Source organism: Crotalus tigris, unplaced genomic scaffold, assembly GCF_016545835.1.
Source record: "Crotalus tigris isolate CLP2741 ecotype Arizona unplaced genomic scaffold, ASM1654583v1 scf7180000023687.2574627, whole genome shotgun sequence".
NCBI classification, from domain to species: Eukaryota; Metazoa; Chordata; class Lepidosauria; order Squamata; family Viperidae; genus Crotalus; species Crotalus tigris.
Window position 1 is genome coordinate 1276836 of NW_024100118.1, and position 15954 is coordinate 1292789.

General features: G+C 38.6%; 1 protein-coding gene across 2 annotated transcripts; it reads left to right on the plus strand.

The window, feature by feature from the left end:
* Positions 1-2479: 2479 nt before the first annotated feature.
* On the plus strand, positions 2480-15814 carry LOC120297740 (survival motor neuron protein-like). Of its 2 annotated transcripts, none has more exons than XM_039320731.1 (9): positions 2480-2653; positions 3216-3287; positions 5370-5495; positions 6703-6903; positions 8798-8941; positions 11067-11138; positions 11537-11647; positions 13079-13140; positions 15518-15814. In XM_039320731.1, the coding sequence occupies exons 1-8, from the start codon at positions 2495-2497 to the stop codon at positions 13133-13135; spliced, it is 942 nt and encodes a 313-aa protein (XP_039176665.1). In that variant the 5' UTR covers positions 2480-2494; the 3' UTR covers positions 13136-13140; positions 15518-15814. The 2 variants fall into 2 exon arrangements, with proteins under 2 accessions (XP_039176665.1, XP_039176664.1); XM_039320730.1 differs by having other exon boundaries at positions 13079-13131.
* Positions 15815-15954: the final 140 nt, after the last annotated feature.

The following is a 15954-nucleotide window of genomic DNA, read 5'->3' on the forward strand; positions in this document are numbered from 1 at the left end:
TTTCTTCTGTTTGCACTGTAATCAGCAGGAACAGAATTGTGGCAAAGATAATAGAGTACTTATAAAAATCAATTTAAATTAAATTCTTTTTTTTCCAAGCAATATAGTTACTGTATTAGAGTCTTTCTCACAGTCTTTATCATTCATTCAAGTAAAACGGGGTAAGTATTTTTGTTTTAAATATTCTCTGTAAAGAATTTAGGGGTATTATATTTTACTAAAATTTAACAGTGTAACCCTCATAATTACATAGGCATCTGACTTGTGAGATTAAATTTATTGCATGTACTAGGATGCATTATATTTAGCGTCTGTGGGTAGCAGCGCATGGCTTTTTCTTTAGGATTGAAAAAAATTGTCAGATTAGGAAAACTACCACAAAAATCTTAAAAGTTGTATGCTAGCCATGAAATTGAAAAACTTTCCATAATAAGGCAGGGGCAAATGATTTTTGTATTGTCAAGAAAACTGCAATATGTTAATGATATCACCAAGAGTAAAGTCAGATTCAAATGAAATCTGTGCGTTAATGTAGACAGAACTGAGTTGTATAAATAGAGAAGAAACACTGGATGAGGAGATATTTGGTCCCAAAGGATATTTCATCGTAAATGCATTCTATAACAGATTATCAAAGAGCCATCCATCTTTCAAAAATCTTTCAATCATTCTTATAAATTTATAGATCTTAATAATTATTGAAATATATTTTTGTCATTTTCAAAACAAATGTAGTGGGTGGATTACAGAAGTATCCTGAAAAATGCATTGCCATTTTAAATGCAATGTGTGAGGAGCAAATAAGAATACAGCAGCATGGAATGAAATAAAATCATTTGAAAAGAATGGTTCCTTACTTTTGAACATCAAAATTTTAAATATAAAAAATGAAAAGCCTTTTAATTCATGAAAAGCTCAGCATAACAATGGGATTATTACCCACTTGTTTTCTTGCTTGGCATTAAGCCAAGTGAGGTACAAAAGCAGTAAGGAAACAAACACCTAGAGCAGTGGTGGCAAACCTATGGCACAGGTGCCAGAGGCGGCATTCAGAGCCCTCCCTGTAGGCACACACACCATTGCCCCAGCCCCATCTCCCCCATGGCCCCCTCCTCACCAGCAGCACCCCAGAGGAGAGCCACTCCCAGGTGCAGCCTGCATGGAGCAGTGCAGCCAAGGATATGGCAGCTGGGCAGTAGGGACAAGATTCTGCCCTCACGCCCTGTTGCGTGCAGATGATACTGCGGGGCTCAGGTGGAGGGTGTGGCTGCCATGGTACTGCAGGGCCGCCTGGGCGATTGGCGGGCCGTAGAGGTGGGTGGCTTTGTGGGCGGGGGCGGGGCGCTTTTTCAGCACTCAGTCTCTAAAAGATTCGCCATCACTGACCTAGAGAATTTTCTATTTTGTGTTAAATTTGACTACCGTTAAAGTTTTATGCAAAAGCTAGAGGACCAATAGATAACAGTAAAGAGAAATGCTTCAAATATTGTAGCTCTAGTACTACTCACCTCAATTTGGGAGTTGGTGGATGTTGGTTGACCATTGGTCATGTAATACTTGGCACAGATCCTGATAAACGGACTTCAGCTTTTGGCCATTAGTTTAGCCCTTACTGTATTTTGTCAAAAGAATATTGTAATACCCTACCTTTGGTTGCTAACAAAAAGCATTCTCTTTGGTGATGGTGGAAGGGAGACACTTATTTTTAAATGCACTAATGGATTGCATTAATAGCAACTGGCAGGTACTCCATCCTGCTCCTTGGTACTGTACCAATTACTGATCAAATTGACACAAACACACTTTGCGAAGAGGTGAAATTAAGTATAGTGTGCTTACATAACTGTGTTGACCTAAGCCAGGATAGAAATTGGCAGACAGTTCTAGTTCTGCCTTAGGCATGAAAGCCAGCTGGATGACTTTGGACCAGTCAGTCTCTCTCAGCCCAACCTACTTCACAGGTTGTTTGGAAAAGAAGTGGAGGAAGGAATATTAGGTATGTTCACCACTTTTAATTATTTATAAAAGTAATAAAGGCAGGATAAAAAAAATCTAAGCAAGAAGAAATGGGTCAATTGATGGTGGGTAAAGGATTGTCAGATTAATTAAATTTATGGGCTACGCCAAGCAGAACACTGGCAGTCCCTTGGAGATAGGAATTGAGAAGGGTGGTATGCTTGTGGCTATAGAATCATTCTTGGAAAATCTTGGATTTTCTTAGGATAAAAAATGATTCCCAACCTGCTGCTTCCTGTAGATTATGCTTCCCCAAATCACTCGCTGTTGCCCGAGTTGGCTGCGAATTTGGTAGGTTGTGGCTTCCCTGTTGGAAAACGCCGAGCCGGTCTCCAACTGAGCAAGAGCCGGGGTTTGACGGCCGTTACCAACGAAGCGATGATCTCCTGGCAGCCTCCCAACCAGTAGGGGACGGTACCGCGCCTTTGCCGCGCAGCCGGCCGCGCTTGCGGAAGCCTCGTTGGCCTGACCAATTCCCATGAGATACTTAGCGAAGGAGGCCGGCAGTATCCGCGAAGTGGCCTTCGGGAAAGGCGCTTTACTTCAGTCGTTTTCCGCTTTTCAGTCTGGCTCAGAAGTTCACATGGCTTCTCGCGAAGGGGGCGATGCGGTCCTGTTCAGACGGGGGGGCGGGCAGGTAACGGTGCTAGGCGTGTCGCCTTTCCATCTTGATAACCACGGTCGCGGTGACTGGCCGGTGGCTCTGAAGCTATTCCGCTTGGAAGCGAAGGAAAGGAAATAGCGACGGAGCCTAAGCCCCTTAACTTAAAGGAGGAAACGTGGGGGCCGGGGGGAGGGGGCTGGCCGGAATGGCGTTCGGGCTGCCCGAAATGTGGAGAAGCGCGAGGCTCCTTTCAGCAGGGCGAAGAAGCGCCCGAGTTTCTCGACCTGGGAGCTGCGCTGGATACAGAGCAAAACGGCTCGAACCTTGCCGGAATTTCAGAAAGAGTTTTGTCGTGCTGCAGGGCAGGGAAGCGTGTAAAGTTGCTGTTTTTTTCATTCCACGCGATAGAGTCAACTTGGCTGGTTCGCGTCACCCAGAGCTTCGGATCCAGCATGTCAATAGTATTCCTGAAACAAAGTAAAAGTGATGTCCGACAAAAGCCAAGATTATTCACACTGCATGGTTCATTGTTGAGACTGGGGTGTGTGTGTGTTTTAACTTCAGAAAAATACGTTTTTTATTCTGCTTTTCACAGAGTGATGATTCTGATATATGGGATGATACAGCCCTGATAAAAGCGTATGACAAAGCTGTTGCATCTTTTAAGGTAAAACACACAATGGAATTTCATGCTCACTATGCAAAAATATTGTTTTTCCTGAAATGTATACATCATATACGTTTTGATTCTTGAACATTAAACTAGCTAGAAACCAAAGAGAAAATTCTAAAGAAATAATTTTCCCTATTAGAGATGTAGTCAGAGTACAAAAGCTTCACACACTGCACTCAAAATGCAAAACATTTCAGGAAGAACATGTTTATATGAGGGCAATTAGGAAATAAACCTCCATTTGGTTATCAATGACAGATACTTGCAGATACAGAACTTTTATTATATATATATTAGAAAGCTACAACATTACATTACTTTTCGACATAATCACCATTCAAATTGAGGCACTTGAGGCGTCTTGCAAGATTTGAAATCCCTTAATAGTAGTCGTCGCTCGGCGCCAGATCTGGGCTTCAAAAGTTCTTGGGGGGGGTATAGCGGTGTGCGGGCCAGCATTATCATGAACCAACACCACACCGGAAGTGGTGCCATAGAAAACCCCGCCAAATGTGAAGATGCCAAAGGAGTGCTCCTAATGAAGTTCATGGAGCATGGTTCAACCATCAGTTCAGAAGTTACTGTGAAACCTTACGAAAACTCAGACAAGCCATCCATAACAAACATCAGGTATAATAAAAGTTCTGTGAGTGTCTGTCATTGATAACCAAACGGAGGTTTATTTCCAAATTGCCCTCATATACAAAGGCATTTTATTTTCTAAATTTTACTTGTTATTTATCTTGGGGTGGGGATGAACTATGTGCCAGGACTAAGCCCCAGGTTGGCTACTCTTCAGCTCCCCAATGATACTCTGGTTAATTTAATTTTGTAACAAATTTTGTAAGAAAATCAATATAGATTTTTAAAGAGACTTTTTATTTTAATAATATATTCTAGTTAAATAGCCAAAATTACAAGTTGTATGTCTTGTGCCTGCAGCATCACCTTTATGCTTAACTATTTATGTAGAAGCAAGCAAACTAAATTTGAACTAATATGTCACATTTTCATTTTCTGAGAATTATATATCACTTGAAACGGGTGTCAAACTCAATTTCATTGAGGGCCGCATCAGCACTGCAGTTGCCCTTGGGGGGCTGAGTGGGTGTAGTCAGGCTGGGTGCAGCCTAATGAGTGGGCGTGGATGGATTGGGTGTGGCCTACTGGGTGGGCATGGCCAGCTCTACATCGTTCGCGTCAAGGGTGCCTGTGGGGGCCTGGGTAGGCGTGGGACAGATCTGAGGGTCTCTGGTGAAGGGGGTGGGACCGGGGCAAGCGCCAAGTCATGGTCCATTACTCCATTCTCACAAAGAATGACACTTCCCCAGCATGCACCTAGGGGGCGGGGCCGACACAGCAGAGGCTGGTTCCTCACTGTTTCTAGATGGCCTTGTGGAGCTAAGACTGAATGCATTTCAGCATAGATGGCCATCACAAAATTGTACAGTGGCTCCCGGCCGGCCAGGGCCAAGGCAGCGGGGGCCGTTCCCTCACTGTTTCCAGGATGGCTTCGCGGGCCACATGAAACCACTTCATGGGCTGCATCCGGCCCCCGGGCCTTGTGTTTGACATATCTGACTTGAAAGCTTACAGAAGTTCTTAAGAACTACATGATAGAAACCACAGTTTGAAAGAGAAAAAACCAAACTATCTGCTTATATGATACTCAGACACATCACAAAACTTCGAAGGATTGCTTGTACAGTCCCAAGAAGTTTTTTTTACATGTTTTGATTTATTACATTCTATATGTTACATAATTATTTCAGATTGTTTAAAATATATATATTATATTTAAACAATCATAATACAGTTAAAAGATTGGTAGTTGTAAAATGAAGTTTTACAGTGGGTGTTGAATATATAAGCAGCTGGTTGCAGAACCAATGAACTTGAAAATTAAGGGAGTTGGATCTAATTAACATTTGATTGAAAGTCTATCAGGATTTTCCCAAAGTTAGACTAGGTAGTGGAAAGCCAGTTGCCAAGGAAAATACATCTATGAACCACCAGGAGTCAAGCTGAACTTGAAGAAATGTCTATTTTTACTAATTTCTTTACTTTCTCCCACAGAATGCCTTGAAGAATGGTGACTGTTCAGAGCCTTTGGACAAAACTGAGCAAAATGCTGGAACAAAAAGAAAAAACAATAAAAAGAATAAGAGTAGAAAGAAAAATAATGCTACAACACAAAAACAGGTTGTTGGTTGTATAATAGTACACTGCATTTAGAATTAATAAAAGAACAATCGAATTAATTAAAATCAATAAAAGAATTCATAATAATTGTTTTATTGAAAAAAACATTTTAAATGGACTTCAAAAAGGAATTAAAAATCTGAAATAAAAAGACAAAAATTGTTCCCTGGCATGAAACAGAGAAGAGGCAAAGTTTCAATTATCTAATTCTGTTTCACATGAAATTTGATAGAGAAATGGAGACATCGGCTATTTACCAAGATTTAAGCTTTTTTGGTAGGTTAGTTGTTTTCCAGTTACTGAAATAGTTTACTACTGTTATAAAATGGTATGTTTATGAAAACTTGTACATGTTGTATTATTTTAACCTGTGTTTCTAATGCATTAAAGCTATTTCAGTAAGAATAATAAATCAGGGACCCTTAAAACATGAACTGCAAATTTAAAAAGTAACTTGATTGAAGTGACAAGATGTCCGGGCTGGAAATGTACTTTGTATTTAAATAGTAAGATTGCTATCCTGCTTAGGATAAGCTTTTGGGGGGCATTATATACATATTTAAGTGCCAGAATAAATAATAATTACAAAAAACTAAGAATTTATGAAATAGCAAGAGCATTGTTCTACAAAAGACTATTTTTTCTTTATAATTATATAGTACAAATCCAAGGAAGCAATTGGATCAAACCCAAGGCAAAAAAAGTATAAGATACATATTTGTGTATCTTATAATTTAAACAAATATAAGATATATATATATATATATAGATAGATAGATAGATATAGATAGATAGATAGATAGATAGATAGATAGATAGATAGATAGATAGATAGATAGATAGATATAGATATAGATATAGATATATAGATATAGATATACAGATACAGATATAGATATAGATAGATATATATCTTATATTTGTTTATCTTTAAAACTGGTACAATATGAGCTGGTCTGATTTACCATTATATCCCAAAATAAAACAAAACTTTCACTTACACGCCTTCCACTTTATTCAGATTTGCTTTTTTATCTTTCCATCAATCCATTAATAAATTCAGAACTACTTTAGCTGTTCAGAATGCTTGCTGTATAAAAATAATGTCACAACTTTTATGCCAGAAATTGGATAGTAAATATATAGTAAGGTGAGAAAAAAAATGATTTGAAGCATCATTAATGTAACATTTTTCTTTTCAATGCAGTGGAGAGTTAATGATGTATGTAGCGCAGTTTGGTCTGAAGATGGCAATGTATACCAAGCAACTATTACCTCAATTAACTGGAAGAAAGGAACTTGTGTAGTAGTTTATACTGGATATGGTAATAGGGAAGAGCAGAAGTTATCAGATCTTTTACCACCGATGGATACTGAGGGAACTAATGAAGAGAAAAGTGCTGCTGAGGTAAAGCAAATGTAACAACCTATACCAAATAGGAAAAATATTGCAAGTGTTAAGGTTCTAACAGAAGTAGATTGCATTTAAAGGCAAATATATGTTTTCTTTGTAGATTCTATACAGGAGGAATAATGTAGGTATGTAATAGTTTTATAGGTTTCCCATCACTCTCTTTAATATCTTCACATTCAGAGTTGAACTTCCACAATGTAAGGTGTTCCATAAGTTTCCTGTGCAATAGAGAATCCTGATCTTGTTTCAAGGTTCTGCATCACACACAGAGCCTAAATGGATATAACAAATGTCCTATTGCAGAAGTTTGCCTTGCACTTAAGATGGCAATTGAAGAAAGCTCATGTTCTTATTTCCGTTATTCTTTTTCATATAATTTCACAAAGAAAATATCAGGAAAAGATATTGTGTGATAAGAAAAAGCAATACATATGAAATACAGCGTTATTCTGCAGTTGAGTGAGCTTCTTACTTAGCTACTTAAGGCTCTTATTGAGCTCTAGTATGATCCTAGTTACATAGGCCATTGTTTCTTTCACTCCCCAGAGCTGACCCAGAACATTCTGATAAATGGCTCATAATTAAAATAAATACAGGTAATCCCCCGAGTTACCAGTATTTACTTAATGCTCGTTCAAAGTTACGTGATGAGTGCTTCCTAATGCTTACGAGCAAGTCCTGAAATATGAATGTTGCCACACCACGGCAGTCATTCAACCTTACGAGCGACTGCAGTGGCACTGCAACATTCATCCTGGTTATTTCCTCCCTCCCCACTCCATCCAGGTCTTCCTAGGAACCAGGTCTTTAGTATTCACCCTGCGAAGATCGAGATTGTTCACTTTCTTGGCTGCTCCGGGCCTTCGATGCATTCACAGAGAATAGAGGCCTAAAGTAACACAAGATCACACGAGATCTTACGTTACTGATCTCGCGTGATCTCACGGTACTTTAGATCTCTGTTCTCTGCAACAGAGAATGGAACCGAAGCCGGGGGACACTTCCACGTGCCTCCGGAGGCTGGATCCAGGCTCCAGAGGTCTTTTCCAGGCCGCTGCCACCTGGATCTCAGGCTGGGGGACGCTTATGTAGCTCTCTGGCAGCCTGTTTCCGGGTGGCAGCGGCCTGGAAAAGGCTTCTGATGCCAGGATCAGGCCACGGGGGGGGGGGCGTGGAATTGTCCCCCAGCTTCAGATCCGGGCGGCAGCAGAAACTGCGGCAGAGAAGATGGATCTTTTCCAGGTGAGTCCAGCGCAGCAGGAAGGGAAAGGGAAGCATGAGGTATCTTAGTGGGTTGGGGAGGCCTTGGGGGCCTGTTCTATCGGCCTTCCATGGCCTGTCCCACCCTGAGATACCTCATGTTCTCTTAACAAGCCACGTGCATCTTAACGAGCGAGGGAGTGATCTCGTTCAATTCACTCTTGAGTTTTCAAATTATGAATGGAATGGGCAAGCTCCATTACACTCATTGAGGGTTACCTGTAGTTTATACTTGCTCCCTTTATATTTTTGAAATATCTCCACATAACCTATTGTAATTTTCAAATCAAGGCTACCAACAGAGAAATACATTTGCAGCTTAATAAGTTCAACTAATTAAAAAGTTACATCCTGTCCTCATTTAGTGACCACAGTCTATTCCAGCTATTTTGTGGTTATTATCATTATTGTTATTTTTACTGGTTGCTAAACAAATTAGTCACTAAAATGGCTGTTCATAGGGGAAGTTATTGAAGCTATTTGGTTATTCTGAAATAGGGATTTTAGCAGTTGCATTTAAAACAGTATATTTTACAGAGAATAGAATGAAAACAAAAAGTGCAATATATTTTGTAATTTTAAATATCTGCTGCACATTCATAAAATTTAATGTATTTTTTTTTATTAGAATGAAAATGAGACTCAGTATTCAACGGATGAAAGTGACTTTTCCTTCCGGTCACCTCAAAGCAAACACAACCATACAAAATCAGCGCAGTGGAACACCCACTTTCCTCGTCCATCATCACCTTCAGCACAAGGATCAGAAAGGGTAAGTTTATAAGCAAGTTTGAAAGCTTTACCTTACTAAGCAGTGGCGTTCACAAAACTAAGTTGTTATATTAAAACTTAAAGTGCAGTATTGAAACTAATTTTATGAGGAAGGACATATTGGAAACTATTCAAACAAACATGCTATCAGTTTAATAATTGGGTTGTTCATATTGGATGGGAAAGACTCCTATCAGAATCAATAGAGTATCGCTGCAGGTTAGTAGGTTATATTGAAGGAGATGAGTAAACACAGTTGTCTGAAAAAGTATATGCCCCTCTCAGATTTTCTGATTTTTTAAAAAAGCTTTGATACTGAACATTATCAGAACAGAACTTTGTGTGAATTGTATCAATGTGTAAAGAGAATCTGAAAAAAATAAACATTTACTTTTTCTGCTTTGTGCATAAACAAAACCATCCAACAAGTAGTGTGCCAGTGTGAAAACCTAATTGTCTCTCTATTTCATGCAGCTCAGTTAAAAAGGATGACCAGGGCAGCTGTGTGAGTGTTTCATTAAAAGGGTTGATTTGAATCAAATCTACCCTCATGGATTCTGGAGGCATGTCATGTCCCACTCAGAAGAAATTTCTGAGAATTTTGAAAAATACAAGTAGTCCTCGACTTACGACCACAATTGAGCCCAAAATTTCTGTTACTAAGTGAGAGTTTTGCCCCATTTTACTACCTTTCTTGCCACAGTTGTTAAGTGAATCACTGCAGTTATTAAGTTAGTAACGTAATTAATTAAATTGGCTTTTCCCATTGACTTCACTTGTCAGAAGGTTGCCAAAGGTGATCATCACATGACCCTGGGACACTGCGACCATCATAAATATGAGTCGGTTGCCAAGCATCTGAATTTTGATCATGTGACCGTGGAGATGCTACAATGGTTGTGTGAAAAATGGTCATAAGTCACTTTTTTCAGTGCCATTGTAACTTTGAACAGTCACTAAATGAACTGTTGTAAGTCAAAGACTACCTGTAATGAAGCTTATCCATTTGAAAGAAATTATAGAAACATTTTTACAGTTCTGTGGTTCAATTAATATTGACTTAAAATAAGAAATTTTGGAGAACAGTTCATATTCTTTAGAGTGACTATTCTCATAAAATCCCTTCAAGAGAACATTGTTAAACAAACAAACAACTAGGGAGGCACAAAATACTTTGTAGAAACACCCGGATCTGCAGATCTTTTCCACTTTGGCTAAAGTCACACCACTATCAGAAAATCACTGGAATTTGTAAAAATGGAATTCATGGCTAAGAAGAGAAAAACCCATAGCTCACTAAGAAAAATATTGATGCCCACGCCCCAATGCCCACATCCTCTGCACACAGCACAAATGCCTTTCTCCCAACCCCGGAGACAATGCATTCCAACTAACCCTATCTATCTGGCTCCAGAATGAATGGATCATTCTAGTCTATATTAACTTCAACTCGCATATCAACTCCATGGTAGGCCATCCCCTCAACACAAACTTTTATTCCCCAAGACAAGAGATGGCCACTGCATTCAGCAGCAAATTATTTGAAGCCAAGCCAATAGTACAACTTCTTTATGCCCAGCTGGGTCCATTTTCCAGTTTTGCACCATTAGAACTTGTTCAGTCCAAATTTCTAAAATCGATCCTTCAAGTCCCAAAATGTGTTTCTAATGGCACCATAAGATTAGAAACAGGTCTCAAGAAAGTGAAAGTTAGAGTGTGAATGTCCATTACCCAACTATTGGCTTTTTTCCTCTTGGCTTGCCCCACTAACTATGAGGGATGGCTTTCAGTCTACATGGAAAAAGATAGTGGCAACTAAATCTCATCCTCAGGCTTTTTTTCCAAATCAGGCTAAATCATTATTTAAATACTATGTAGCAGACACAGAGCATCAGTTGGGCTACATAGCTAAGATACCAACCTTTATTCCCAGGGAAGCCAATAGGCATGATTTTGATTGTACTCCACCCTCCTTATGCTGGTGTTTGACCATCATAAAGTTTGATTGATGCTCATATCAGGTTTGCCCAAAAGCAAATTGATGTTTCTCTAGGTTTGTTTTATGGACTGTTGAGTCATGCATGAATATGGCAGTGTAATTGATTAAGAGTGCTTTGCTGCTCTAGGCTGGAAGGAAATTCCCTGGGCCTCCACCTTTCTTATCAGGCTGGTCTACACCATTTCCCTCAGGACCACCGGTGAGTGATGAGAGGCAATAAAAGGCATGTCATGTTGTGAGAAATAATCTATGTTGTTGGGTTTCTAGTTGAGAATTGTCATGAAATGTTCCTCTATCATTTTTATTTCATTAATCTGGTTGATTTTGCAGTAAGGATTTGTTTGAATTTAATAAGCAGTAATAAAAATGTATAAATTAAATTAGAAGTTACTAATTCTGAACTTGTGTATTGTGGTTTTAGCTAGTTAAAAATGTCATTGTTGTTTCTAAGATGAGTGCTTTCTTTTTTGTTTGTACAAACTAATGTTTCTCTACCTTGGATACTTTAAGATATGTGGATTTCAATTCCAAGATTTATCCAGCCAGCCTTGAGAAACACTAAAAACTAGCTGATAAATTTGTCCTTTATTTTTCTAGTTGATACCACCTCCTCCACTTCTTAGTTCAGATTCACCTGATGATGATGAAGCTTTAGGAAGTATGTTAATAGCTTGGTATATGAGTGGCTACCACACTGGCTACTACCTGGTGAGGCATTTTTTTTTCATATTAACATGCAAACTGCCTAGCTTATCAGATTTATTGCTGCTAAAAATAAAATAAAAATATGATTTGTTACAGTATGGCTTTTTTGAAAGAAATGTCCTATATACAGAGATTGATATAAACACTTAGTGTAAATATTAAACCATGTAGTTTAAAGGGAGAGTTCCTCATTTCTCCAGCTTACAATAAGCCATCTTTATTTTGTATTCTATTTTCTATTTGTATTTTGGTTTTCTATTTCTGTTTAATTATTGTAAGTGATGTGCTTATAAATTGGCTATCTGCTTCTCTGGGTTATATCTTTAAAAATATACAACAGTAATTTTAGGTTAATAGATAGTACTACTACCTAATAGTGACAATATTATTTATAATTACTCTTTTCTTCAATCAAAAGACTCCCAGAACTTCATTAACTTCCTGCTCATAAGTTCCAGTCTATCAGAAAAGGGAATGGGATAAGATTATAATCGTTGATGGCTGCTAATTAAATTGTCTACATGGATCTGTTCTATGTTGGATTGCACTAAGCTCTACACTGTAATCTTTTCACCACCTGACCTGTTAGGTTCCTCTTTTTTCATATGCTTCATTCATATTTCAAAGAGCATTGGGCCAAAAAAACAAATCTGGCAGTTCTTAAGATTTTTTATTTAGACAAATAAACAAAGTTCTTTCAGCTTAACTATTTTTTTCATAAATGTCAAAAATATCAGTGTTAAAGAAAAATAATCAAAATCCTCTGGACAGAAAACATGAAATATTTTTCATATTATTCTGAATCTGCAGTGATATGTTTATTGCAAACACATTTCTTGTGTGAAAAAATGAGAGAATATGTATAAGAAGAACTCTAAATACCATTGATGATGTTCTAGGAATTTCAGCAATAAAATCTTGCAGCTAATAATGTGAAATGGGATGTTGATGGTGGCAAGAGGCTTATAAGACTATCAAATCAAAAAGAAGACTCAAAGTGGTATACAACATAAATACTATAATGCCAGCTTGCTGAGTAAATGTACAAACAAGAAAATAAAGCCAAAGTCTTAACACTTTTCTAAAGCACAACTGGCAAAAGAGACATGGGAAAGAATGGTATTCCAGAGGGCAGGAATTGCAGTAGTTTGGATTAAAATTACCACTTTTCTATTTCATCATAAACTAAACTTGGAACCAAAGCTATTTGCTTTGAAATCATTTGCTTATAATTTGTGCTGCAAGGGAAAAAACACAAGCTATATAGCTCATGGATTTGCACATAAATTGTTAATACCGTTGATTGTGGAAGCCCTTCCTGCTCACTTTTTGCAGGGTGGTTTTATCACTGGATTTTTATTTGTGTTACCTGTTTCTTGCAGGACAGCAAAATGTATTAATCTTTAACTTCAAACTGTGTATTACATTGCATAGGGTTTAAAGCAGGGCCGAGCGGAAGCTTCTGTGGGAAGACACACTCACATGAAGTAAGTCTGGTAAGAATGGCATCTTATTGGCATTGTGCAGTAGAAGATATTCCTTTGAATGTATTAAGAGGGTGCTTGGCCAAATATCATTTCAGAATATAGTGTGGGGGGGGGAGTTATTTAATCCCCTGCTGATTTTGTACATTTGCCCATTGACAAAGAAATGATCAGTCTATAATTTTAATGGTAGGTTTATTTTAACAGAGAGAGAATAACAACAAAAAAATCCAGAAAAACTCATTTCAAAAAAGTTATAAATTGATTTGCATTTTAATGAGTGAAATAAGTATTTTACACCTTCTTAAAACATGATTTTAGTACTTGGTAGCAAAACCTTTGTTGGCAGTCACAGAGGTCAGACATTATTTATAGTTGGCCACCAGGTTTGCACACATCTCAGGAGGGATTTTATCCCACTCCTCTTTGCAGATCCTCTCCAAGTCATTAAGGTTTCAAGGCTTGGCAGCTCGAACCTTCAGCTCCTTCCACAGATTTTCTATGGGATTAAGGTCTGGAGACTGGCTAGGCCATTCTAGGACCTTAACGTACTTCTTCTTGAGCCACTCCTTTGTTGCTTTGGCTATGTGTTTTGGGTCATTGCCATGCTGGAATACCCATCCATGACCCATTTTCAATGCCGTGGCTGAAGGAAGGAGCTTCTCACCCATGATTTGATGGCACATGGCCCTGTTCATTGTCCCTTTGATGTGGTAAAGTTGTCCTGTTCCCCTTAGCAGAAAAATACCCCCAAAGCATAATGTTTCCACCTCCATGTTTGACGGTGAGGATGGTGTTCTTGGGGTCAGAGGCAGCATTCCTCCTCCTAACACGGTGAGTTGAATTGATGCTAAAGAGCTCGATTTTGGTCTCACCTGACCATAATAATTTCACCCAGTTCTCCTCTGAAACATTCAGATTTTCGTTGTCAAACTTCAGATGGGTCTGTACATGTGCTTTCTTGAGCAGGGAGACATTGCAGGCGCTGCAGGATTTCAGTCCTTCACTGCGTAGTGTGTTACCAATTGTTTTCTTGGTCCCAGCTGCCTTCAGATCATTGAGAAGATCCTCCCATGTAGTTCTGGGCAGATTCCTCGCTGTTCTCATGATCATTGAAACTCCACGAGGTGAGATCTTGCATGGAGGCCCAGACCGAGGGAGATTGATAGTTATTTTGTATTTCTTCCATTTGCGAATAATCGCACCAACTGTTGTCAACTTGTAGCCCATTCCAGTCTTTTGTAGATCTACAATCTTGTCTCTGACATCCTTGGACAGCTCTTTAGTCTTGGCCATGGTGGAGAATTTGGAATCTGATTGATTGCTTCTGTGGACAGGTGTCTTTAATATAGATAACAAGCTGAGATTAGGAGCACTCCCTTTAAGAGATTGTTCCTAATCTCAGCTTGTTACCTGTATAAAAACCACCTGGGAGCCAGAAATGTTGCTGATTGATAGGGGATCAAATACTGATTTCACTCATTAAAATGCAAATCAATTTATAGCTTTTTTGAAAAGCGTTCTTCTGGATTTTTGTTGTTGTTTTTGTTGTTGTTATTCTGTCTCTCACTGTTAAAATAAACCTACCATTAAAATGATAGATTGATCATTTCTTTGTCAGTGGGCAAACATACAAAATCAGCAGGGGATCAAATACTTTTCTCCCCCACTGTAGCATGTCTTGTAATCTTTCTTAGTAGCATCTAGAACTCATAGAATACAATTACTGAATCCAAAATTGCTGCAGAGGTTATGGATTGGTAAAATCATTGGAAGTAGTTATTCCAATTTAGATTATTTATATTTTACAGGCCCAAGAAGAATAAGTGCTTAAGCATCAGATTTATAGCAGTTATAAGAAATCTGGAATAAGGCTGGCGGTTCGTTCTCCGAGCTTGTGGGTTGGTTTCCGAAAGTTTCATTCCCAGGCTAGGTTAACATCTTCAACAGAGTTTAGGGGATGTCAGTGTCAGTGTTCCTCTGGCCACATGAAGCCCTTATAAACAGAGGAACACTGACACTGACATCCCCTAAAGTCCCCTGAAGATGTTACCTAGCCTGGTAACAAAACCTTCAGAAACCAACCCACAAGCTCGGAGAATGAACCACCACCGCCATTCTACACCCGAGCTACAGACATTTGCCACCATCGCAAATCTGGAATAAATCATAATAGCATTGGCAAAGGTTCCCAAATGAATTTGCTTTCCCACATGATGTTTTTGACAATCTGTCAGAGAGAAAGTTTTCCCCCTCTACCCTTGTTAGCAGAGGAATCTCACAGATAACAGATAATGCTGAGAGATGACAGTTTTCCACGGTCTACATTATTTTCACTGCTGGCAAGATACTAACAATGTTGCTGTTATTATCTTGTGTTCATTTTTAGGTGAATATTCTGGACAGATTGAATAAACATTCAGATAAATTCTGATAACATGCTGATTCTTAGAGTCAATTTCCAACATGAAGACTTATCTTCACTGCTAGCTCCACAGCAGCATTATCTTGATGTGTTCCATTTTGTAGTTGTGGACAACTGCAATGACCTAAGTGAAAAACTGTGTTCATGCACGGACTATCCAGGATCCAGGACTAGAACAACTCTTCTGTCAGTTAAGGAATGGTTGCTTACTATCACCCAACTGGTTTGAAATACTGGTCAATAAAATTAACCTTTTCCAAATTGATTTTTCTTTTTTTTTTAGTAAGCTTACTGATAGCTAGAATAGGTAAAAAGAATTTTTTAACACAATGGTCATGTTTCCTTTTGTGGAGTCTTCTGTGGATTATACGCAGATATATATATCCTCACAACAGAACACA

What these genes read in the sequence shown, in the direction of transcription:
- LOC120297740 (XM_039320731.1), top strand. Translation starts at nt 2,495, where the DNA reads ATGAGATACTTAGCGAAGGAGGCCGGCAGTATCCGCGAAGTGGCCTTC. An exon ending in CAGCACAAGGATCAGAAAGG is followed by an intron (nt 8,942 to 11,066) that starts GTAAGTTTATAA and finishes TTGCTGCTCTAG; the next exon opens with GCTGGAAGGAAATTCCCTGG. An exon ending in ACCACACTGGCTACTACCTG is followed by an intron (nt 11,648 to 13,078) that starts GTGAGGCATTTT and finishes TACATTGCATAG; the next exon opens with GGTTTAAAGCAGGGCCGAGC.